This window comes from Lutjanus erythropterus, chromosome 19, assembly GCF_056507025.1.
Source record: "Lutjanus erythropterus isolate fLutEry1 chromosome 19, fLutEry1.hap2, whole genome shotgun sequence".
NCBI classification, from domain to species: domain Eukaryota; kingdom Metazoa; phylum Chordata; class Actinopteri; order Lutjaniformes; family Lutjanidae; genus Lutjanus; species Lutjanus erythropterus.
In genome coordinates, this window is record NC_139335.1 from 7,162,591 (window position 1) to 7,188,936 (window position 26,346).

Here is a 26,346-nt window from a genome sequence, read left to right on the forward strand (position 1 = left end):
TGTTATTTCAAAATGCCATCGGTGGGTTTGTGTAAGCTTGTACCGCAACATAATGTGTTTTTGTGGGTGTTTGTTTATGTGCAGTATAGCTATCAAAGAAAATATGATATATGATGGTGATACAGACAGCAGGCTGATAAGATCCCCCAAGCTGCTGACGACACCAAGCTTAGGGGCAGATGCACCGTTTTGTCATTGAGCCAGACAGTGAATCATCGTCCAGGGCTGCTCCTTTTTCTCGCTGACCTCTGACCTCCACATGTCCACAGAGGAGCAGAAGAAATCTCTGCACAGACACCGAAGAACATCCATAGCAACCAACACGTGATGGGGCTCTCTTTTCCTGTTTAGCAGTTTTATATATCAAGTGTACTGCCGCTACACAACAGATTAACCGACAGACATTTCTAAATGGTTTCAGATGAGCAGATGTCACAAAATTAAAAAGAATTCATTTGAAAAGGCCAAAATTTTCATAGAGATTACTGAAATAATTCAGGTTCCTAGGAGTCACAGAGGCTGAAAAATTAACATGGAAATACCACATTGAATTTGCCTGTAAAAATACTATGAAATAATTTGATTTTCTTATTCATTCACTGACAAATTAGACCTGTATAAAAAGAAATTATTATGTATTGAAACGCTGTGTGGGACGTCACATGTCCCACTTTTCTCAATAAGATGTTGCTAATCCAAAAGAAAGTGGTTTGGTTTGGTGAGTTGATCTGATTGGTTGAATAGATGGTTCATCCGATCGCCTACCAAGTGCCCGTTTGAAAGTGCTCACCCTTTTCCAAACAGTTTCTGTGGATGGCTTCGCAGACGGTTCTGTGCAACAAGCTGTCAGCTTAACTATGACCTCATGTCCGTCCCACTCTTGGGATGGAATTTCTTCAAATTTGGCACAGATGTTCGTTTGGCCTCGAGGATGAATTGATCATATTTTTAGGGTCAAAGGTCAATGTCAATGTAACTTCACAAAACATGGGTTTTTTAATACATAACTCAACTTATAACTCAAGAATTCACACACTTATTGTGACAAAATTTCACACACGTCTAATATGGTAAAATGATGAAACAACAACATTTTGCACGTCATCTTCATTGTGACATCATAATGTTCTGCTCTGTAAAAACAGTCTAAGTAAAGACAGCATGTTTCTCAATGAAAACAATAATGTCAGTACAGTGTAATACCTTTTTATTAAATTAAAGTCCTCATACATATATTTCACAGATATGTAGACGTGTGTGTGTGTGTGTGTGTGTGTGTGTGTGTGTGTGTGTGTGTGTGTGTGTGTGTGTGTGTGTTTGTGTGTGTAATGTGTAAATAAACTAAACTAAAGCAAGCAGCCTGAGCAACAGAACAACATCTTGTACCTCCCAAGAAGGAGTGTCGAGAAAGATGCAGAGATGGAGAGCAGACAGAGAGAAAAAGTGATTTAGAATAACTTTACTTGGAAGTGAGAAGTAGGAGGATGCAGGTTTTGTATGAGAAAGAGAGACAAGGTGAGAGAGATAAGTAGTAAGTACACAGTGTGCGGAAAGGGGGATGGTTCAGTGTGAGAGACAGAGGGAGGGAGAGGGAGAGAGAGATGGCAGGAACCATGGTGAGTGGAGTTAGACTGACTGAAGAGAAGCTGAAGCTTCGCTGTGATACTGGAGCAGAGCTGAGCGCAGAGGGATGCACCACTGAACCTGAAAGCTCCTGACTCAACGCCGAGAGAGACGCTTCAGAGACGTGCAAAACCTCCGACCTCTCTCCCCGAAGAAGAGATGAGATTTCTGCTTGATGCAAGTTGGTGGTTTCCTCTTGCCGACAAAGATTAGGAACAACTTTCGCTCACAAACATTGTGGAGGAATTAAAAGTGATTCCAAGGAGAGGCATCGTGGTTCTCTTTCAGGTCTTCTCTGGGGAATAGTGACCAACTGATGGAAACTGTTGTCTGAGAGTCTGCTGCCTTCTTTTAATCTAGTTCAAGATGCCTGTGATGAAGGGCCTCCTTGCGCCACAAAACACCTTCCTGGACACCATTGCAAACCACTTTGATGGCACTCGTAAGTAAATTTTAGGGCTTTTCATTGTTCTATATTCCCTGCAGATACTCTCTAATAATGCTTTTATATCTTGTCAAGCTCAGTGGTAAATAATTACTACTAATAAGTAATAATGTGAATAATAATAACTAATAATAATAATTACATTGGTTTAACTTAAAAAAATCAAAGCACACTGATTATTTGATGCTGTCCTAAAACAAAATAAAAAAAATGTTTTCTTTATTGACTCAATGTAAAGAATCAATTTGGGTTAACTTGAATATTTTAACTCCATGCAAACCATTTTCTCAAGGTTACAGCAAACTGATTATTTTAGGTCGTCTCAAATAAAAAAATATTCTGTATTTGAAATATAAATGGGTGGTAATTGATCACACAAAATATTTGAAGTTGAATGTAAATAATTTGTTCAGTTTAACCTGAAATGTTTAATTCCATGCAAACCATTTTTTGAAGCTTGAAGCAACCTGATTGTTTTAAGTTGTCCAAAATTAAAAAAATTAAAATAAATAAATAAATAGTTAATAAAATAGTTGTCTTTATTGACATAATTTAAAGATTTTGTTCAGTCTAACCAAGAATGTCTAACTCCATGCAAACCATTCTCTCAGGGTTGCAGCAAAATGATTATTTTAGTTTGTCTCAAAATAAAAAAATTATTTATTTGTTCAGTTTGACCTGAATTTTTTTTTATTCTATGCAAACCAGTTTTGAAGGTTGGAACAAACTGATTGTTTTAAGTTCTCCAAATTAAAAAAAAGAGAGAAAAGTTGTTTTTCTTGACTTATTGTAAAGAATCCACCAGAAATGTTTAACTGTAACTCTAATACATGTCAGTGAGCGGTAATCGATCACACAAAATATTTGACAAAGTTGGAGCAAACAGATTATTGTAAGTTGCCCTAAATTTTAAAAGAATTCCATGCAAATAATTTTTTGATTTTTACAGCAAACTGATTTTCAAGTTATCTCTATTACTTATTATTTGAAATATATGTCAATGATTTGTATTTTAGACTTGCAGATAAGGCTAAATGTTACTTGTGGGACAGATTTTTAAAAAATCATCCTCTCTGGCTGCACACGTTCAGGTTTTTAGGCCGTACTTTATGATCACAATAGTGCAGCCAGTGTGTTTTAAACGTTATGTGCAGACATGCATCATCAAATTAAAATCATGATGCCGGCAAATAAATTGGTGTCAGTTTTGGAGCACGACTCCACCGGCTCAGCCGACTGTAGCTTTTAGGATTTTAGCCTTTGGCATTTTGGTAACCCACTTTAGGAATGTGACTGCCCCTGAAAAACACTGCTGTCAACAAATGTGCCCAACAGTAGTGAGATCCAATTATAAGAATACAAGTTATGACGGTAAACCAGAACTAGAAATGGAGACCAGCAGTGCAGTTTAAGATGATATATTGGAACTGAAAGGCCACTTGTTGAGCCTCAGTGCTGCTTATTAAGATGTTTCACTGTTCAGATTCATGATTTCTTTTAGTCAAGGTCTTCCTGTAAAACAAACAGAGAAACGCTGGTGTCCTTCCACAACAATATTAAATTATTGTCAGTTAAATGCCTGAATGTTAAGTATTAAGCTTTGTGGCAAGACAGACAACTGCAAGATACTTGAATAACACTCTCACACCCTTAAACTAAGCTTGTCTTTTCTGTTGCCTTATTGACCTAGAGCCAAACAGTTGTGGTTGTTTATCTTTATGCTGCTTTTCTGTTGGGTTATGCTTTGTTACTGCCCTACCAGCCCATCACACTGCCCAAATTCAGTGTGATGACACTCTTTGAAACACACACACACACACACACACACACACACACACACACACACACACACACACACACACACACACACAAACAACTCTTGCCCTTGCTTTCTGTATGAGACACACACCCACATACATAGCTGACATACACTGACAAGTACACACATCAGCACAGCAGACATTTTCTCAATGTTAGCTGCCACAGAACTGTACAGAACGTGCAAGAGTGCAGATTGACCAAGTATCTGAGTGGGAGGTGAAGGGGCCAGCTGACAAAGACATGGCCTCAGAGCTGAACACCATTAAATCGGAGAACTGCCTTGAATCTCTCAGCTGAATTGAAAACCTTGAGGACGTCTCTTTGAATGCAAGACGATAACTGCAAGCCTCTATTTTAACTCCTATCTCTGTGCAGAAAAATACAATATAATCAAAATAAAATGAATGTGGATTTAAGTGTGGCTCAGAGGAATGGAGGTGGCGTTCACATGACCCTGATGTGTGAGCAGGGAAATTAATTAAAACGAATTATGCAGAGCAGGAGCCAATCAAATACCATCAGAGTTCTGTCTCAGTCATGACATTTTTCATTTAGAGACTTTAGAGTAACATTTTTGATATTTAATATAATGTTTATTCTTTGTGAATGCAAGGTCGAGAGTACCATATATCTAGAATTTTAATTGTTGCAATGATATAAGTCCAGAACGTAGAAAGCTTTAGCTTTTTTTAGCCCTCCTTGTCGACAGTCTCTTCTGCTAATTGCCTGGGTAGGTGTTAGAATTGCATTTTTCTCCTCCTCCTAACTGCAGTCATGGATAATTAGTGATGAGAAGCATTATGTTTGAGTGACTATAATTTAAGTGAAAGGAAGCAAACGCATTAGGAGAACGCCCAGATAGAACTAACAGAAGACTAGGAAATTAAAATTCTTTTATTATATAATGATTCACAACATGCGTCGAGTTTCAGCTCACTTATGAGCATTTACTGACAAGAAATCCTTGTGGGCCTTTGGGCAGTCAGGCTTCGACGGCTGTCAGCGTGAGCCGTACTGTTCTCTTGAATAATGTGAATCCATGAGGAAAGTCATAGAGGAAAGTTTAATTTTGAGACAGGACTGCTAAGAGATCCGGCCAAGATGTGCCTCTGCTCCTGAAGCTCACAGATGAGGCAGGAATCTGACTGACTGATGTGTGCAAGTGAAGAAAATCTGCACAATGGGGTCAAAGTGCTTCAGTTTTACCAGAGGAGTCGTTTCATCTTTACTAAATCATCATTCAGAGCATTCATGGTGCAAGCCCTATAGCAGTAAGAGTCATTCAGTTCTGTTGCATTGACTATGAATCAGAACGAGGCTGATATTGCAGATACTTTGTTGGCTACATCTGTTTCAGAGGGCACAGTGTCTTGGTAACCTCATAGATGCAAATTACAGCATAGCCGTATGTTTTATTTTTTGCTGCACAAATCGCTATGGCAACACAAGCGTGGAAAGATCTTAATTTAGTTTCTTGTGAGATTAACAGTACACTTATCAGGTAGAACATATTCACACATCGCTAATTGCACGTCTTTTCCTCTGGAACAAAACACCCACTCGGTGTTGCCTCCTTAGTGATTACTTTCTTGTGTAAAAACCGAATAAAATGGATCAGGTGAATCTATAATTGCATGCCTCCGAATAAACTTTGCTATTATGAGTCTGTGTTTACTTTAGACTCACGGAGAAAAGGCATCACTGTCATTACAGCTGGCCGCAGTGCAGGTGTTCAGTGTTGTCTCTGCAGCTCCGCCATCATCATAGTGTTTTTGCAGCAAACAGAGATGCTTGTCTGAAATCGAATCCACTTGCATTCAGAGAGCAACTGACTGAATAAATGAAAGAAGACACCGTTTAAATACTGGAGGGATATTTAGGTTTGTGTGGAAACAAGTGAAAGCGGGCATGCATTAATCAGTGAATGATGGCGAGATGCTTCTTTCTCTCCTCACAATAAACCCTGCAGGGCATGATCTCATAGCATTTATGCTTACAAATCATTCTGCAGTTTATAAAGAATAAAAAAAAGAAAGAAAGAAAAAAAAAATCATTTAGTTTCTTTACAAAAGAGAGACGCAGCATCTTGTAGTTTAACCTCAGTGCTCCATCGAAGTTTCAAGATGATTTTCTTGCGCTTCACCACCTACACTTTATGCCCTAAAATGACTTTTCGATGTTCTAGCAGTTTTTTTCTTTTTCTTTCAAATGAGGCTTTCATTTTGAAGTATCTGCCTGAATTGATTTCACAAAGTTCTTCATGTACACCATTATTTCTCAGGCATAAAAGCGTCCTTCAGGGGCAGAGGTATTCTCTCAGTTGTCTTATGGGAGAATTGACTGTTACGTAATAACTGAATGTTAAAGTTTTTCTTAAAACACGTTTCTAAGTTGTGTTTGAAAGAAAAAGAATTCAAGCATGCATGTGATTCTTTTTTCATCACGGGTGTTGCAGTAATAACAAATCAATCTTTGATGTAAATAACATAAAAATGATTTTTTCTTATGTTTATTGCTTTTGCTATCTTTCACATTATGTTGGTGAAAACGTCTGGACTTGAATACAGAGGGACAAAATCACTCCCCTTCCAGTACACCCCACTGGACCAACTTTACTTTGGCAAAAAGAGCAGCCGTTTTTTTAAGTGGAGCTGGATCTGACAAGTAACAGAATCCAAAGCTGATCGCTTTCATCGAATATTAAAAAGTCCACAGTACACAGAGTGAGACTTAAGCATAAGCTGCGCCACTGCCAGTTACAAGCTAATAAACAACATAAAAGATGCTAATTACACTTCCCGTGTTCATCCATCTGCTACTCAGCTCGACAGGCTTTTCATCTGAGCCTGGATCTGACTGAGGCTCAAACATGTGGCTGAATCTCTCTGATGTTTCCTCTGCTAGTCATGTTGATGCACGCTGCTCCTTCACCAATCAACCAGGGGTGTTTGGCAGATAGCAAGGCCTGAGCCAGAATTTCTCTTATTAAGTACACATTGTTAAAACAAATGCAGTCTGATAGAACAGTCCTGCAATAAATCTGCCATGAAGTTTTTAATGACGGTTCTACTCACAAGTTCACACCTGTGAGTATAATGCAATACAAAATTATTTATTGCAGGACTGTTGTAATAGAATATATTAGCTAGGAGTACACTGGCCACTGAGTGTAAGCAGTGTAAATAGTAGAAAGAAAAACTTAAAAACATATTTCTTGTATAAAACAAAAGAGGTTTTAGGCACAGTTTTGTCAGATGGGTCAAAATGGGTTTCCTCTGTAGGCCTGCTGAGCTCACGTTTATGGTAAGGAGCTCAGAATGCAATATATATGCTGATAATTAATTAAATTCAAGTTGAAATAGGGTGGAAACCGGTGTAACCGCCTGATCCAAGAAACTCTGCCGCAGAATGATGGTATCTGTTCTCCAATCTAAATGTCTGTATTTCAGTAAAGGTGCTACCATGTAGTGACTCAGGTTGGGCTGAACTCTCGATGCAGCCTCCCTCATCCTCATCATCCCTCATTGTTGCATATTGCCCCAACTTTGTGGGAAATATGTCTCCATCTATTACCTGGTCCTTTTCTTTGTTGTTGTCCTCGTCCTCCTCTCAGTCTTCCTCTTCTTCTCGCTCTGACTGCCTCCAAGTTCTCACAGAAGAGGTGAGCTTACCTGAGATCTATTTGTCTATTTGGCGCATCAGTGCATGGAGGTTTTCATGTGTGAGTTGCCGGCTTCAGGTGTGTTTTGCATTTTGAATATAAGTGTTTCAAGACATTTCATTCTTGAACCAAGTGTCTGATGTCAGGAACAGTGTGTAGTGCTTTGCAAACAAAAAGTGCAAAACAGAAAATGTGTTATTACTTGTTGTGTCTTTGTCTGGGGCATGATTACAAAAGTTCTAGGTTGTGATGCTTTAGTCTAGAAAAAGGAAGCAAAGTTTGAATCAGCTATAGGCTGCTGCCTCTACATGTTCAGCTGTATGGCCATATTGATCCGATGCCTGTACTGCTCGGACATCTGATGGTTTTCCAAGCACATCCAACCCGTAGAATTCCCTGGACTAGACCCAGCACACACCGGAGAGGCGATATATCTCATCTGGCTAGAAAACATTCCTACGGAGAAGGATGTCTAGTCAACCTTGATTAGCCTGCTGCCACTGTGACCTGGCCCCGAATAAGCAGCAGAAAATAGATGGATGGATTGATCTTTTAAAAACATCCTTCACTCTCATTTAATGCTACATTTGTGTGTGTGTGTGTGTGTGTGTGTGTGTGTATGTGTATGTGTGTACTATGTCTGTGTAAATACTAAACCCATTGCACAACTGGTGGCAGGATGAAAACATGCTCCACATGCTAATTAAGGGCCAAAGCCTCACTGAGCCACTGGTCCCCCATGGAGCCAGCTGGGATCCCGCATATATCCTTAGACTTCATACACACCAGCAGCTAACTTCAAAGCCTGCTCTGATGTACACAAGACTATTTCAGGGCTCTGAGCTGAAAGCAATCAAATAGAATGACTCAGATAAAAACAAGTTGGTTTTTGTTGGCGCATCAACCGTTGAAACAAATCTGGAGAGAAGTGTGCACAGGAAGTGGGGAAAGAGAAGAATCAACCAAAGAACCTGGTCACCTTGTTATACTTTCAGAGCTGCATCACAACTGTGCAGCTAGAAAAGCACAAAACGTTGCTTGTTGTTCATTCATTCCTTGAGGTCACGCAGTAGTTTTACCTCCGGCCTCTTTTATTTCACTTGCAGACAGTAACTTCCTGCTGGGAAACGCTCAGGGTCGTTATGGCTACCCCATCGTGTACTGCTCTGACGGGTTTTGTGAGCTGACTGGCTTCGTTCGGACCGAGGTGATGCAGAAAACGTGCACCTGCAGCTTTCTCCATGGAGCCGAGACCAATGAGAGTGTAATCCAGCAGGTGGATAAAGCTCTGGAGGGCCAGCAGGAGTACCAAGGAGAAGTCTGCTTCTATAGAAAAAATGGTGAGGAATACATTCACATGATCACCCAGATCATGCTGTGCATTTTAAAACACAGACTTTTCAATTTTGCAATATTATGCAAGAGGGTGTGATTCAATGTCATTATCAGCACCCACAACAGTGATGCAGTCAGGTCCATAAGTGCCACTGATGATGTTAAAGCTCACCCTCAAGTATAATATTGCAATTATACAACAGTCAGTCAGTAAAAAAAATACCGTAATTAAACCTAGTTTGCTACTCCAGTAAGTAGGCTGATCCTTAGTAACGACCAGCAACAGAGATGATTTCTTTTCCCTGTTGAGGTGATTTGAACTAACGTTCATGCTTTCTGGAGATCATGGGATTTCCCAAACTGAATAAATACCACACATATAATGAAAAAAACTGCTTTGCTAGCTCAATCATGTACCTACAATTTCTGCTGAAAAACAATCCCTGGACAGATGAAGCTACACTGGCATCATTACTGCATTTATTTATTTATAATGTGCATTTAAACCAACCCATACTCATCCTAACATACTCATCCCCTATCTTCAGCATTATTGTTGTTATACGCTTTTCTATATTGTTGTTTCTATCATTGTGAAATCAACACATGTGGAACAGAGAGAGGACAGAAAAGAAAACTGTTTGTAGAAATCTAATCACCATTTTATGGGGTAAAAATTGTCCAGCTGAATTGTCAGGTAATCTCAGAGTAATAACTTCTTTAATATCCTCAGGAAATCCATTTTGGTGCCTCCTGGATATTGTGCCAATTAAAAATGAGAAAGGTGAGGTGGTGCTGTTCCTCTTATCCTTCAAAGACGTCAGTGAATCATACGGGAAAAGCCACCACTACAGCCAAGGAGACGGTGAGGCCTTGACTACGTAGCTGTTACAAATCCCATTTTAATTTAGATCTTCGAAATGTCACGCTTCCATGTTCATTTAAGACAACTGGAAGACAGCATTTACACTTTTTCAGTTAAGTGTGGTGATTTTTGCTCGCAGGTACGACAGAGGCTGCTCACCAGACCAGGAAAAGCAATCAATCACATTTTTCCCACGCTCGAGAGAGGGGGAGGACTATTCTGCACCAAATGACCAACCTGTTCACCAAGAGGGGCAAGAGGAAACTGACTAACGTGAGTGTCAAACCCGAGCTTAAAGGTCTGGTGTGTAAGATTTAAGGGGCTCTATTGACTCTTCCTAAGTCCAACCCCTTTTTGCTCTGTGCTACAGTTGAGCAACCCCAGTAACCAATGGAGCCATGGTTAACTTTCTCCTTTCGTGTTTCCTGTTTCCTGTTTAATCATTCATTATTGCTGAGTGATGTTCGGCTTCTTCCCTCAGAGTAAAAAGCATTTGCTCTCTTAACTGATAAACTTTTGTGTGATTTAGCATGTAAATACAGGTGACACTTTAATCAAAGTTTGTAAAGTCTTTGTAAATTAAATTTTAATTAGTGGTGAGTCTAAATCTCACATTATTTGTTTTTCTACCTAATATTTTACAGTCACTGTCATCAGATACGGAAAAAAGAAAGTAGTGTTGCAAACTGCCTGGTCTGCTCATAAACCAAGTTTATTCAAAATGTCAGTGATGATGACGATGATGAAAATGGATGATCATAAGCAGGTGTACTGCTTACCTTCAGTGTTTCATGCTGAGATAATTACTGTTTGCGAGCACTGCCTCAGTAGGCACTGTAGAAAATGCAAATGTCCTTTTTCATTTTCAAAGAATCTGTTATATGTCAGGGTTCAAGGTGGCCGTAAATATAATCCACTTCAGATTGAAGTAAGTTTATGAAATGAGCTTCCTCTCTCCATCTGTTGAGTCAGCACCGGGATGTAAACAACAGCACTGCACATTTGGATCTTATAGTTTGTGATGCATTCAGGATTTTTGTGTGTCTTTCAGAGTGTGTTTCAGAAGCCGTCTCTACCTGAGTACAAGGTGGCAGCTGTGAAGAAGTCTCGTTTCATCCTGCTACACTACAGCATCTCTAAGGCCTTGTGGGACTGGCTGATTCTACTGGCGACCTTCTACGTCGCTGTCGCTGTGCCTTATGACATCTGCTTTGTCAGTCATGATGAGGGCGGTGACCATCACTCACTTGTCAGTCGCAGCACCATGGGAACTGACATCGCAGTGGAGATGCTTTTCATACTCGGTATGATTTGTTGATGTTTGATTAAAACGTTTTTGTTATCATTGCATGTTTGCAGTCATGCCATTTTGCAATTTTGAACCTTACAAAATTCTGTTTACATTTATTACAAAAAAAGAATATATAAATAAATAAAATGCAAACAATTAGATAAAAATAGAAGAAACAAAAACAAAGAAAAATGGAAGCAACAAAAAACTGAAAGAATCCCTTCGATATAGAATCATATGGACAACAGGAAAAAAGCATCTGGTCTTCATCTTCATCATTACAGAATCTACATAGTGATGATTGTTCAATGTTAAGCGGATTAAGTTATTTTTTTATGGCAGTAATTTTCAACTGAAAGATTCTGAAGTAGGAATAAATTGTTGTTTCATAAATTCTTCTGAAAAATTTGTTTCCAGGGTATAAATATATTAAATTCATCGTCTAAAAAGGAACAAACGTCATGCAGTACTGCTCTGTAAAAATAACTTTTACATGATTTTATTCATCTTTGTTTTAGATAGCCATTTTTGACAGACTTGCTAGCTGTATCCATTCTTATTTTTAGTTTTTGTTTCCAGTTAATTACCAAAAATTATACACAATAATAAAAAAAAGAAATTTGAACGACAACTTTTAAACAGCTTCATCTATCAAGTCTTTCCGCAGATAGTAGGCGATTGTATTGTGCTTTCTGTAAGATAATTACTAGTTTATACCACTATAATTTTAGAGACACCTACACTGATTGCATGCTGCACACCAGCTGACCTTTATGTTTAAGCATATTGAGCAGCGTTATGAAAAGACAACAATGTTCATTTTAAATGTATTTTCTGCTGCAGCTGCAATGGTTTCCCTGACGATGGCTAACACATAACTAAACCTCCTACCTTTCTCACCCACTCAGGGTGTCTCTGTTGCCCCAGGTTACGAATCATAATTAGATTTCTCTCACTTCGACCCACTTTTCCTCCTAAGGAAGTGTGATAGCACATCTGTCATGAGGCTGACTTCCTCAACAAGTTTGTCTGGGGACAGGCAGTGATATTCATGCGAGTTTAACTCACCTGCTGTCACATGCCGTCACTTCTATCTTTCCTTTGTGTGAAAATACATCACTTTTATGGCAAGTTTCAATGAGTACATTTAGAGTGGAGCGCTGCTAAATGTTGAATTAATTTCACTTGCACTTGCAATTCAATCTTATTGCAATAAACAAGAGAAGAACTTGTAGTTGCAAGTGAAAAATTAAATGCACAACCATGGACGTGTTTCTTTTAATTAAAAAAACATTCAAGGTGGGACGCACCTTGAATGTCCTATAATCCATAAAAAAGTTTTTAAAGTTTGTTTTTTTTCATTTTCCTATGTTCAGTAGCTGCTACAACTATTATTTTAAGATCTGCTAAATTATATTCTGTGTATTACAATCTATACTAATTTTCGTTTCACTCTTTTTTCTAATAAGCTACAAATTAATGACATCTTTTATAATTTTGACAGGTTTATTACTAATTAATTTACTTGTAAATTGTGTTTGTTTGTCCATCTCATCTTCTGCTGAGATGTATCATGTTTTTCTTTCTAATATTTCTGTTTTGCTTCTGTTGTCTCTGGTCCTTTTCAGATATTATTCTGAATTTCCGCACCACCTATGTGAGTCAGTCGGGTCAGGTTGTGTATGACGCCCGGTCCATCTACCTCCATTACTGCACCACTTGGTTCTTTGTGGATCTAATTGCAGCTTTGCCCTTCGACCTCCTCTACGCTTTCAACATCACAGTGGTAAGATTACTATTTAAAATATCTTGAAGTACATTATGACCCCCAGGTTTTACTCTCTCCTGTCTCTTTAAGTGTACCAACTTTTTAGAATAGCCACTGTAGTTTTAGTAGTGTTATTCCCCCAGAGCATTGGACAGGAAATAATTATCCCTTTACATCCAGCCACTTCACTGAGCATCCTTGTTTGCCTGCGCGCTTCAGCTCTATCCTCCAGATAAACACTGGTGCTTCTTGTGGATTAGTCTTACTTTGCCACAGGCCTCAGCTGACACACAGAGACAGCTCTCTCTGACTGCAGTCTTGGTTTTGCTGAAATTGACTGGTTAAAAACTGTCCTGCTAATAGTACAGTAACATTAAATTTAGAGCAAGTGCTCCTCAAAAAAGACTATTAAAAGAGACTGAATCAAGGTTAGAAGAGAGAAGAGAATGGGCCGCAGCTTATACTAATGAATCTATATAATGTAATTAACAAAACTTAACAAATAAAATATCAATAGTTTATGTTATATTTAGAATAATATACCACTTTATCTTGCCTTTTCTGGTGTCAATATATAATATTACTCTCTCTGTACCAATCAAACTCCACAGGCAAAATCAGTAATTTTACCTCGCAGGACACAGCAGTTGCTGATTTATTACTGCCTCTGAGATGTTAGGCAGTTTAAGCAAGTGATAGAAAATGACCCGGCCTGTGTGCTCTGATCTCTTTGTCCAGACCTCGCTGGTGCACTTGTTGAAGACAGTTCGCCTGCTACGTCTGCTGCGCCTGTTACAGAAACTGGACCGCTACTCCCAGTACAGCGCCGTGGTCCTGACCCTGCTCATGTCTGTCTTTGCTCTGCTGGCTCACTGGATGGCCTGCGTCTGGTACGTCATCGGACGCAAGGAGATAGAAAGCAGTGACCCTGTTACCTGGGACATAGGTGAGCCCTTTGTTTTTTGTGAGTTTCGAGTATAATGTTCGTCCTCACTCATTAAGCTTTGCAGAGATGTTTTTTTTAGTGTCTCTCATGGTAACCCCAGTGGGCCGGCACTGCACATCTCCAGTCACGCCTGACTGCCTGCATTATTTCAACCTCTAGCTTGTCTCAGTTCAGAGGAAGTGGAGGTCACAGAGTAATTACATTATATTGCCAGTAATGCGTTATATCATTCTACATGATATCACCCAACAACCATTATAAATCAGCAAGAATAATCCACCTCTGAGGCTGGGTTGCACCAACAAGGATTCATTTTTAAGACTAAATTAGAGATTAAATTGTGGTTTAACTTTCAATTGTGTTGCACCAGACTTTATACTAAAGATTAGAAAGAGTAGATTTAAACTTCTCTTTAAATCCCTGTTTAGTTTTTAAATTCTTTTGGCCCAAATTTTAAACGCCAATTGAAAATGTGATCCAGTATTTTTTTTTTTTTTAATTCATGTGAACTGAGCACAATTTAGGGGAGGAAGACACCCCAATTGAGTTTTATGATGTGCCTCTTCTTCCTTTCACTCCAGTTTATACCTCAGCCAACAAGTTTTTCTCAAAGGTGGAGATTTTAGAAGTTCTCTGCTGAGTAGGCTAAGAGGCTAGGTTAGCTAGAAAACAATGCAATGCTTTAACTTTTTATTTTTAGGACCACAGAGCAGTCAAAAGTTCCATATTCGCTCCATATTGATTAAACTCCTAATTCATTTACGTTTACATCTCTAAACTTAGATTTACTAAACTGAAATTGGTTTCTAAATGTGCTACAGAGCTCTGCTTAATGTTGGATTTCTGGATTAGCTCATTTTAAACCCAGTTTTGCTAAACTCTTTGTTGGTGCAACAGAGTCTAGACTCCCACGTTAGTCTTAACACAACCTCGTCCCCCAGGCTGGCTGCAGGAGCTGGGAAAGCGCCTGGAGACACCGTACATCAACAGCACCGTGGGGGGTCCCTCCATGCCGAGCGCCTATATCGCCTCTCTCTACTTCACCCTCAGTAGCCTCACCAGTGTCGGTTTTGGCAACGTGTGTGCCAACACAGATGCAGAGAAAATCTTCTCCATCTGCATTATGCTCATGGGTGGTGAGTCTTCTGGTGATGACAGAAAATTCACAGAATTATTATAAATGCTCCGAGGATCTTGTATCATGTGACCCCCTCCTCTCTCACCTCCAGCCCTGATGCACGCAGTGGTCTTTGGCAACGTGACAGCCATCATCCAGCGCATGTACTCCCGGCGCTCTCTCTATCACACCCGGATGAAGGATCTCAAGGACTTCATCCGTGTGCATCGGCTGCCTCAGCAGCTCAAGCAGAGGATGCTGGAGTACTTTCAGGCCACCTGGTCAGTCAACAATGGCATAAACGCCAATGAGGTGGGTGAAGTGTTCTTGTGGTTCAGTTAGCCGAAGTAACCATGATATCTCTTAATATTTTAGTCCCGGTAAGAAGTTTTTCTGTTAAAGTGAATCTCTTCTTCATAAGTAATTCCACTGTTGAATGTGTGGGCTGCAGAAATGTCTTTTTCATGAAGAAAAAAAATACATTTTGTGTGGGTGCTAGGCTCTAGATTCAGAAATGTCATCCATAAAATGTGGGTCACCTCAAATTCTCTGGAGTCTTATTCCATTTCCTTAAGTAGACGGCACTTTGTTGCAAATAGAACTTCAGTGACAATGCCAGAACTGATCTAGGAGAAGTTCCCTGTAATTACATGAGTAGGAGTTGAAATAAAGAGAGAATACTCATTAACACCCTCTCCACCACCATCTAGATAATATATTCACTGCTGAAGGTAACAGACACAGATGCTGGTTTCTGAGATCATGCTGGCTTCAACACTTTGTGTGTGTTTTTACTGAGCAGCTCTGCTTGTCATGTGAGCGCATCGACCTTTATAACCACAATCTGTGATTCTTATCCATTCTTGCATTTAGCAGTGGTGGTGGAAGTATTTGAATCAGTTAGACTCGACATAGTAGGATCTCAAGGTAAAAATATCTAATCCCAAATGGATGTATTTTAAAGCAGGGCCAAGGGATTTTTTTTTGCAATAAATAGAACAAGACTGTAGTTTTGTTTACATTAACCTGATTATTCTCATGGCTTTCTTCTCTGGTTTGGCCCCAGACCACCTCTAAAACCACCTCTGACAGCCACGAGATTCAATCACATCACATCAGTTGATTTGTGGACTGAATAACCCGAACTGTTGGCTGAAAGTAGTGTTGGGTGTTCTCAGCAGTACCGTTTTACATGATGTTTTGTATGGTTCTTCAGTTGTCTGTCTCACTCTGACAGAACAGACACACAGAGTTTTAACTAATGCAGATGTTACCTGTCTACAACTTGAAGTGTCTTTTTAGACTTTGACTGTATTTTCAGCCGATTTAAACAGGTGATTACACTTTATAGTTAAAACCCTTGGAACAGAAAAGGGTTCTCAGTGGAACTCACTCGTTGGGTTCTAGATAAAAACCCTTGGAACAGAAAAGGGTTCTCGATAGACTCCCCTGTGTGGGTTCTAGATAAAACCCTTGTATGGCTCTTAGGAGAACCCCTTAGGTAGCTTCTTTGTAACACCCTTGGATTCACAAACTCACAAACTGACAGCAGGAGCTCTGCTGACACAGTCACCAAGAACGACATGGAGGCTTTACTCAGTAAACAGTGTGATAGTTTCGAAATCGACAATCAAAAGAGTAAAAAAGTTAAGTATTAGTGGGTGAAAACTTGGTGAAAAACCCACCAAGATGGAAGCTGTTGTGAAGTTTCTAAAGTCTGAAACCACTGAACTCCTGGAATGGTTGGATGACCTCAAAAGATCATCCACCCATAAGGTCTGGAGGATAATTAATATGCTGGAAGGAAGCAAGAAGGGTCAGGATCTGACAAAGTTTGTGACTGACATGCTAATGGAGATAATGGGCCCCGGTGTTTGAGATGCCGGTGCAGTGAAACCAACAGCCTTCTTTGTCAAATTCCTCCACTTCCACGAAAAGCACAAATTATGCATTTTAATTGATTTCACTTGTTTGTCATTCTCAACCACTGGGCCTCGGGTGAATGGGTATATTAAGCTACACGTGCTGCTACCATAACATTTTTAGTGGAACTGACCTAGATCCAATGTGACACTGACAGATGACTCAAACTATTGTTGTCCTGCTGACGTGCTGCTTTCGCTTTGCGGCCGGTGTAGACAAGAAGTTAGTGTGTTTGACTCAACTGGTGTGACCCTTTCACATTTCATGGAGTCATTTGATGTTCTCTTTAAAGTATAAATATGTCCTAGTAGAGCTTGGAAATAGATACAAAGTGACAACCAAATCATGACAGCAGCCTTCAGTCATTTGTAATATTAATAATCATTTCATTTCTATAGCACCTTTTAAAAACAGAGTTTACAAAGTGCTTTTACAGGCCAAGCAAGAGCTCAATGCTCATGAGGCTATATAACAACAGAAAGCCAAAACACTACAGCCAGACAAAAGCAAGACAAAATTCAGGTAAAATTAAAGTAAAATTAAAACACAAAGCAAAGGACGCAAGACACAGCAAAAGAATATAGAACAATAATGACATAAGAACAATAAAAAGAAGAAAAAATATGTTGATATAAATAAATAGAAATAAAATGAATAAAAAATAACAAAAAACATTGCATAATGCTGTCTTGTCCATATAAATAAATAGAATACATAAATAATACAGATAATAAAAAGATAAAAGGATAAGTCACAGTTAAGCAAGACTATAAAACGGGTTTTAAGAAGTGATTTAAAAAGATGTCTTTGATTCTGTGAGCCTTATCTCCTCAGGCAGGTCGTTCCAAAGTCATGGGGCCCTGGCGACAAAACCAAAGTCACCTTTAGATGTCAGCCTCGACTTTGGCCTGAAAGGTCCCAACTAAGGATCTCAGGCTGTGAGCTGACTCATACAGGGTCAACATTTCCACTGTGCAGTTTGGGGCCGAAGTGTAGCACGCAGGACTTGGAGCCAATCGCTTGAGCAAGTTGTATAATGTCTATTGGACCAGTTCAATAAGTAGGTGATATATGGTGCTAAGTCTAATGCCCGTCACATCCAACTGTTTGAGATGCCCGTCCCTTTTCATACAGGACGCAATGATGAGTAGAACAAATGTCACCAGTAATTAATCTTAGGGTGAGGTGATAAACTGAATCAAAGGGCTTTGGAGTGGTTTTTCCGTCGATAATGTCACCATAATCCAGGACAGACAGGAAGGCGGCCTAAATTATCTGCTTCTTAGTGAACAGAGAGCCCATTTTTGAGATGGACAGTATGCAGTCTGTTGCTGTTTGATTCTTCTGAAAGTGCTCCTTGTCATGTTTTTATCGATATTTGTGTGTAATAGTTTCGTGTAAAAGTGACAGTGGTGTTATAATGGGGTCACTGTTGCAGATGCATTTCTCTATCAAATGGATTGCAGTGGCGGTTGAAGGCAGTGGTGGAGGCAAACTGTCTGAGGGGCAAAGACAAATATAAATAAATAAATAAAAAAGGCACTAACTGTATGTGGTGGGGCAGACGCACGCCAAAAGTTGTGATGTGTTTGTGGTGAAACAGTTCCAATCTCTGGTTTAAATTTAGATTATGTGATCAATTTGATCACAGGAAACAATTAAATATCTAACTATTTGGAGGCATGTGGAGGCCAACTAATTTTCTAGCATGTAGGACAGCCTGTGGCACTTGTTTTTTCATCCACTGCAAGGCCACTTGGGAGGGCACATTATCATGTTTTGTCCACTGGAAGGTAGCTCTAGAAGACACTTTACCCTGTTTTGTCCTCTAGAAGGGCACTCTAGAGGACACTTTATCATGTTTTGTCCACTGGAAGGCCACTCTAGAGGGTCCTTTATCATGTTTTGTCCACAGGAAGGCCACTTCAGTGGGCACTTCATCACGGTTTGTCCACTGGAAGGTCACTCTAGAGGGCACTTTATCAAGTTTAGTCCAGTGGTGGGCCACTCTAGAGGGCACTTCATCATGTTTTGTTCACTGGAAGGGCAGCCCATTAGGCATTTTGTCATTTTACCCACCAGTGGTTAAAGACTAATTTCTCCTATCCTCTTTTTTTAGCTGCTGCATGACTTCCCAGATGAACTGCGAGCTGACATTGCCATGCATCTGAACAAAGACATCCTGCAGCTGCCCGTATTTGAGCGAGCCAGCAGAGGGTGTCTGCGCTCCCTCTCCCTGCACATCAAGACCTCCTTCTGTGCACCAGGGGAATACCTTATACGCCACGGAGATGCCCTACAAGCCAACTATTTTGTCTGCTCAGGTTCCCTGGAGGTTCTGAAAGATGGCATGGTCCAGGCCATCCTGGGTGAGTGTGCACCACCTGCAAAACATTTCTCCCTTACTCATTCTGTATATTTCAGCTGTTGTGCATTTTGTTGTTACCACTCTTTGTTGATTCATAATGCCTGCAGGCAAAGGTGACCTCATCGGGGCTGACCTCCCGCAGCATGACCAGGTGATCAAGACCAATGCAGATGTAAAGGCGCTGACTTACTGTGACTTGCAGTACATCAGTGTTCGGGCTTTGAGGGAGGTCCTTGGACTGTACCCAGAGTACGGCAGCAGATTCAGCTCTGACATCCACCACAACCTCACCTACAACTTGAGAGAGGGCAGTGAAGCTGATGTAAGACATTTGCTATTACTTTTAAAGCTGCTACAGCGAGTTTATAACAGGTTGTAAAACAGTCTCATTTTATTACTGATGCCTCTAAATGACCTATGTAAGATAACAAGACAATCCTCGAGACTCTGTGTAGTTCTTCATAGCTGGGTTCAGTGAAATCAGATGAAACAACCCTGTGTTAATATTTTCCAGGCAGAGCTACAGTGAGTCATATGCTAGCCAATAAAAAGGAAGCAGGAGAAAATTTTGATTTGGATAATTTGATTTTTGATGCTACAATTTATTTACTACTGTGGAAACACTACCGCTTTTGTCCACAGGGGCCTCCAAAATTAACAAAATATGAAAGTTCCTTGTAGTAGCTTTAAGCAATGGAAAATACTGCGGAGAAACACACAGAAATTTTAGTTACCCAGTTTCTTTGCTCCTGCTCATTAGCAACAGCATACCTATACTTTGCCACCAAATTTAGTATACAATGTGTGTGTAAACTTGTTAATTGTGGCTTCAATATCTCTAGGGAGGAACAAAGTTTCCATGGTCTTCCAGGCTGTCTCAGGTATGTGTGCCTCACTAAGGTAATTACTTCAGCCCTGATCTGCTTGTTACATCTGAGGGGTGTACTACACTGAAAAAAGTGACTCTCCCCCCTAGTAAATGTTACATGTTTTAATCTGGCTCATTTAATTGATTTTAATGTGCAGACATTCTGCACATGCTCACAACAAAGTGCGGCATTTTTTGAAGGATTTCAGTTAGAAGCTCCTTGAATGCTGTTCATCCAAGGCTCCGCATTTTTGGTAAGTAAGTGATTTATAACCATGGTGTGTTATATTTATACATTTTAATTTTATATAGCTAACTCTATCAGCTGTGTGTTTTGATAGTTTAACATTAGATAACATAACTTAACTTGGTCATTTAGTGTTGTGTAGTGACTGAGCTGGGTTATATGTTTAGTGATTTATGTTAACATTACAAGCTAACGTGATTTTGCCGGTTAATGAATGCAGTGTTTGTCTTGTCAGCCTGTTTTATTAATCTGTGGACACTGAATACAAGCTCACCAGTGTTATCTTATTAATGTTATTAAACTCTCTTATTAATGCTCACATGCTTTTGTCCTTGGCTGACATTTTAGTGGGCTCAGTTTTAAATCTTAAGTGAAGATACTGGTATCACATGAAACTAGAAGACCTAAGGCATTCATTGGTACCCATGTCAGCTAAATTGTTGTCAAGGAGTCTGAAAATATGCTGTAAGGTTTGGCCCTTTTCAAATGGGTTCTCTGACCTAATCTCTTAATCTGATACTTTTTAATTTCTGCTCATTCTGTTTTTATTATAGTTTTGTTTTTTAATGTTGGTGTGACATGGAAACATGGAGATTCCAGTTCTTTTGGGAGCTTATATTGTTATGGTAAATGCACTTAATAAGGTTTTTATGATTTAGTGAGATTATTGATATATTTAGTAATATTTTAACAATTGTATTTTTTTTCACACAGGCTACAAGTGATGTCAGCCTTGAAAGGACAGCAGGCATCCTTGCTGAGAATATAAGGGACATCTGATTTGGGAGTCTGGTAAGTCACTCACATGAAACAGAAACATAAAACATAAGGTAAATTTGTCTTCAGGTTAAAACCTTTAAAACCTTCCATTTGAGCCAGGTTCAGTGGTTCCCACTGAATAAATGAATGAATGAATTAATGGCTGAATGCATAAAAAGATAAATGAATAAATAACTAAATGATTAAATAAATACCCTACAAACATCATTTCATTCAGTAAACATAAAAGAATTATCTTATTGGGATTAATATGCATGAAAGCAATACTTATTTACTCATGCAGTAAAGTACATGTTATTATAATTAAACATTAACATTTATTGCATAAAGACATGACTTTTTCCTCTTCATTTCTTCAGGACATCAAAGGAGACGACATCCTAAGAGACCTGCAGAAATCCACCACTGGCATATATGTCATCAACAAGGAGGGTAGTAGGTGCTTGTTTTGAGAAAAAAAATGGATATTATATTCACTCAGTGTGTCTTTTCAGTGTGTTTGTAGATGTAATCTCAACAGCAGTTCCTCAGTGTTTTATGTCTCCCAGCTATGGATAGTTTTGCTAATTTGTGTGTTTGTACATTTTGTTTTAAAATGTGAATCGCTGACACTCTTGTTTGTAAAAATGATGTTGTATCTTGTCTTGAACCATGAAAATAAAGTAAATAAATAAAGTAAAAGTAAAAATATTTGGTTTGTTTTATTTGTCTGAATAATGAATTTATTGAAAGTTAATATATTAAAATGATTAGTAAATTCTACTCAAAACACTAAAGCTAAAAGTATAAATAATATAAACTGAAATTACTTAAAAATGAGAGGTACACTCAATTTAAAAAATCTGTGGATTTAGATAAATTTATTTTGTGCCTATAACTTTTTTTTTCAGTTTGACTTTTTGTGTGCCTGAAGGCGTTGACAAAATTCAAATCCTCAGTAAATGTCTCTTTTCTAACTTTTTTTTTTTTTTTTGAACAACCCAGCAGAATAAACTTATACAGACTCATAATGATTCATTATCACAGAGCTGGAGAGCTCATACAGGTTTGGTCAGCTAAGTAGCCTATAATTTTAATTTGAGGACAAAAAATTATCTTATAAATAGTTTTGCATACAGACATTTGTATAAATTGTGATGAAATTAACATGTGCAAATCTAATTTTGACAACCTCAGATCAGCCACATCTGCTGCCTGTTCATATTTGTTATGGCTCGGTTAAATTTACTTTGGATTATGTGCTTACTTGTCTTCTCTTTGTTGTGCATTTTGGAGAAGACTGCTAACACAGGTTAGCTAAGTGTGTTGGCTAAGTTAAAACTGAAAATAAGGGGATGAAAAGACAACCTACAAACCCTTATGTAACACTCCTAAGTAAACCCCTTAGCTTAGGGAAATATTGAGTTTAGGGGACAAAGTTTGAAGCATTGATATGATGGGAATATTGATAAAAAAAAAAAAAAGGAACCAAAACAAATCTTGCAGCTTTAAGACTCTTGCAGCTTCTGTTCATTTCCGCAAATCAAAGAAAACATCTTATTTTCCCTCCATTGTCTCCTCAGGGACACACCTCTGTGGACCATAAACTACCCTTTATTATTGAGGCAGATGAAGCGGGACCTGGAGAAGACACGAGACGCTCTCAGCAGAGGAAAGTGCCCTTGTTACATGGAGTTGGCAGCCCCGTTCATCAGCCCTGCCTCAGCACCCTGTTAGGAGAGGAGCTCCGCCACATCAACGCACTCCGCCTCTGTCGCTCACCCGTTCAGGACGGTAGAGGCCGCAGTCCCTCTCCTCAACCATTCGCCACTGACGAGCTGTCTCCGTCTCCCGTGCCCAGGCTTCCTGTTGACCCAGGCTTGAACCACCGGCCTGCCAAGCTACTCATGCCGTCTTTACCTTGTGTTAGTCCACTGAACCTTAGTCCAAGGTGACCTGCTCACCCTGCTTCACCTAAATATGGTTCAGTCATCAGTTTGCATGCATTTAAAATGATCCAACACTGATTTGTGTCTCTGCCAGGGTCGTGGATGGAATTGAGGACAATGGTCACACATTTCATTTTAATGTGGAGCAGAGCGAGACAAAGACTAACGTAGCAGGTAAAGTCTCTGCAAGCTGGACAATGAATGAAATGTTGGACTGGAGACAGCAAAAGTCTTTATTAAAACACTTTTCAATAACAAATGCTGAACTCAAGCGAGGTTGAACAATCTCAGGAAAAAATCAGATTTGTGACACTTTGTCTCTTTGTCTGTATTCAACCAGTACCTGTAATCTTACTCATATGGGATCAGATGTCATATTATATGCTCAATATTTTTTTATCCTTTTTCAGACCGATTCCAGGTGAGTGCTAACCTGCTTCTGGAGACAGAGGAAGTGAGACAGAACATCAGCAAACTGAACAAAGAGGTATGGTCAATCTTTGAGTTTTAGAAAGCTCAAAAAAATTGTATTTCAATGATTGTTCACAGTTTGCTGTGAACCTCATTGGTTGTTTACTGGGTGCTTGAAAATTAAATGGTTTCATTTGAAAATATTAAATTATTAGTCATCATTCCTTTCAATTCAGTGAGATTACACAACAATGAAACCCTGGAGAACGTACTCCAATTTTACCTGCACACTTTGACAAAACTAGGCCTTTATCATTTCCCTACAGGTGTGTCATTGATTCTTGTCATTATGAGTTGTGTAAAATTATTTCAGAAATGCCCTACAGCCACATTTTCTTTTTCCTCTCAGGTGAACAACTTGAACCAAGAGGTATCCAACCTGGCCAAGGAGCTACACGACATAATGCATTTCCTTCCGTCTCATATGGCCATGCGCCATTATACCCCTCCAGTCTCCTCATATTCCTACGGCATACCGATGGCTCCCAGTCCTGGTGTGACTGCGTCCAGCAACTTCCAGCCCCATGTCCCCTTGAATATTTCCACAGGGCTGCACCTCCATCATGAAGCCATCAGCCATCCTGCCAGGAATGTGTGGGGCTGCAGCGGGATGTCGTCTCAGGGCAGAAGTCCCACCTTGCTGCGCTCTTCAAGCCCGATGTCATCCTGTTTGCACCTGTGCTGCTCTGACAGAGAGGGGGGCACAGCCCACAGGTTACAGAGCCAGTGTGGCACCTTCCAAACCTCCAGAACAACTCCAAACTCTCCTTACATGACCCACCGGCATGCGCAGGGGAGTCCATCCCTCCTGGCACTCAGTCCGGCCTTCAGTAGCTTCCCGGTGATGTGTCAGGCCCCGCAGGTGGCCTACAACGCCTCCGTTCCCACCATGAGCAACTCTCGCCCACTTTGTTCTCCGGGAAATTCTGGCTGCTCCCATCCATCTCTGAGTGTTCAAACCAATTCTGATCCCACCCAGACACCCATCCATTCCTCCATCACCCCCACAGGCCAGCTGCAGTATCACACTACCTTCAGCTCCCTCACCTCTCCAGGAGTCCACAGCTCAGTCTGCACGGGGCACAACCAGAGCCAGCAGGGCTCCATCAGTGGCCCCAGGCAAAATGACCCGGTCGGATCCAGCCCCGTCCGCCACACACAGCACCTCCTCTTGGGGCAGGTAACAGACAGAGACTGTAGAGCTCCACTGTATCCAGAGAGGACAGACAGTGTTGAATTTCAGGGTGTGAGCAGCAGTTCTCCAACTGCAGAGGTTCAACCGACTCTCTTGGACATGGTTGACATGGAGGGAATACAAACACCTCACTGATGACCTCAGTATCTTTTTGTGTCACTGTATGAAAGTAATGACTTTATAGTACCTTTAAAAACTTTTGGTGTAGATTTTTCATCAAATAAAATGTTCTCTGGCCAAATGCACAAACAGCTGCTGAAACCCTACTGCCACAACCAAATAAAATTTAATTTGATATGTACACACTCTCTCTTTAGCATTTAATAGAGGATCATTTGGATTTTTATTTAAAAAACAAACAAAAAAACAGTTGTTATCTGATACACTGCAAGACATCAAAACAAGGGAGATTTACTGTGTAACGGAAATTGTACCGATTCTCTGTGACCAGGATTGAAATGCCAGTTATGAACTGTGGGTCGGCAGCGCCATCCAGTGGTGAGGTTTGGTTTCAGCAACGAAGGACTGACATTTCATCACACACAGTAAAGAGGAAGAAACATGAACATAATACTCATCTGATTATTCACAGTGAAACTTAACTGTAGTCTACAGTTGATAAAGAAAATTTAAACTGGCATTGCATCAGCATCTGTACTGTTCATTTTTGCAGTACACCGTAAAAACACAGATATTTTTAGGTTTGAGCCCAACACAAACTCTTCAAGGTATAATATGCAACATCTACAAAGACTGCCCTCTGCCTGTATTTTCTTATTTTCACATTATTTTGCTGTGCTCAAGATATTTCACCGACCCAAAATGTCAACTATCTTTCTGGTGCATTTATGGACAGCTTGGACAAATCCTATTGATTCTACCTTTAAGTTCTGAAAAAGGTTTACCAACTAATAATGTTTTGATAAAGAAGAAACTCAGAAATCTCATGAAGGCAGTTGCCATGAACTTCTGCAGCAGTTTGTTTTTTATTTATTTGTTGTTGTTGTTGTTGTTGTTGCTGTTGTTTAAACCTTTATAAAAACCCATGTGAGCACTGACCAGACCAGGGTACCACTTTGGGCATTGCTATTTTGTGCACTGAAAACATTTTGAGTTTTACAGTGTTTTTTTTTTTTTTTTTTTCATTTAATTTGTGGAGGAAGCCCTTACAAAATAGTCCTGCAGTAATTCACAGTCCTGCACAATGCCTGCATACTTCTTACAACATCCTTCTTTTTCATTCCTTCCTTCCTTCCTTCCTTCACAGCTGAAACATTTTCCTGAAGAACTTTTGTGTGCGGGAATGAAAAGTTCATGTTAATGCCCTTCCAGAATTAAGAATTATCATTTTGCAGGGGGGCAATATGTTAAGATGCCCTTACAAAATAGTCAAGCAGTAATTCATCCATTCATATTTCTGACTGAACTAAACTTTTGGATATAATGAGACACAGACACTCTGAAAGCCTTCAGCAGTGTGTCATACACTTATGTTTGTCTTCACTTACAACAAGTTTTTATTTGAATTTTGGAGGATAGCAAAAGTTCAAGAGACTACTATTATAGTCTTAACCAACACAAGTTCTCAACCGGGTAATACGCTGCTTCCAGGCCTCTTGTACGTCACCGTGTAGCACCTAACGTGAAATCCTGACCTGCATGTTACCTGTAATTCTCATGTACACAGTAGCATT

At 39.7% G+C, this 26,346-nt stretch overlaps 1 protein-coding gene across 1 annotated transcript; it reads left to right on the forward strand.

The window, feature by feature from the left end:
• The first annotated feature begins 1,641 nt into the window (after positions 1-1,641).
• On the forward strand, positions 1,642-25,473 carry kcnh4a (potassium voltage-gated channel, subfamily H (eag-related), member 4a). Its single transcript, XM_084744955.1, has 16 exons — positions 1,642-2,065; positions 8,657-8,890; positions 9,619-9,750; positions 9,890-10,023; positions 10,802-11,054; positions 12,670-12,827; positions 13,548-13,755; positions 14,697-14,891; positions 14,985-15,184; positions 18,915-19,164; positions 19,271-19,485; positions 20,006-20,044; positions 22,621-22,988; positions 23,081-23,160; positions 23,397-23,473; positions 23,807-25,473. Exons 1-16 carry the CDS (start codon positions 1,990-1,992, stop codon positions 24,785-24,787), a joined length of 3,600 nt encoding a protein of 1,199 aa, XP_084601081.1. The 5' UTR covers positions 1,642-1,989; the 3' UTR covers positions 24,788-25,473.
• The last annotated feature ends 873 nt before the right edge of the window (positions 25,474-26,346 follow it).

Bases quoted from the DNA above. Each gene is read 5' to 3' on its own strand.
- kcnh4a (XM_084744955.1), top strand. From the start codon at position 1,990: ATGCCTGTGATGAAGGGCCTCCTTGCGCCACAAAACACCTTCCTGGAC. The intron at 14,892-14,984 runs GTGAGTCTTCTG...TCTCACCTCCAG, and splicing joins CTGCATTATGCTCATGGGTG to CCCTGATGCACGCAGTGGTC. The intron at 15,185-18,914 runs GTGGGTGAAGTG...CTCTTTTTTTAG, and splicing joins ATGGCATAAACGCCAATGAG to CTGCTGCATGACTTCCCAGA.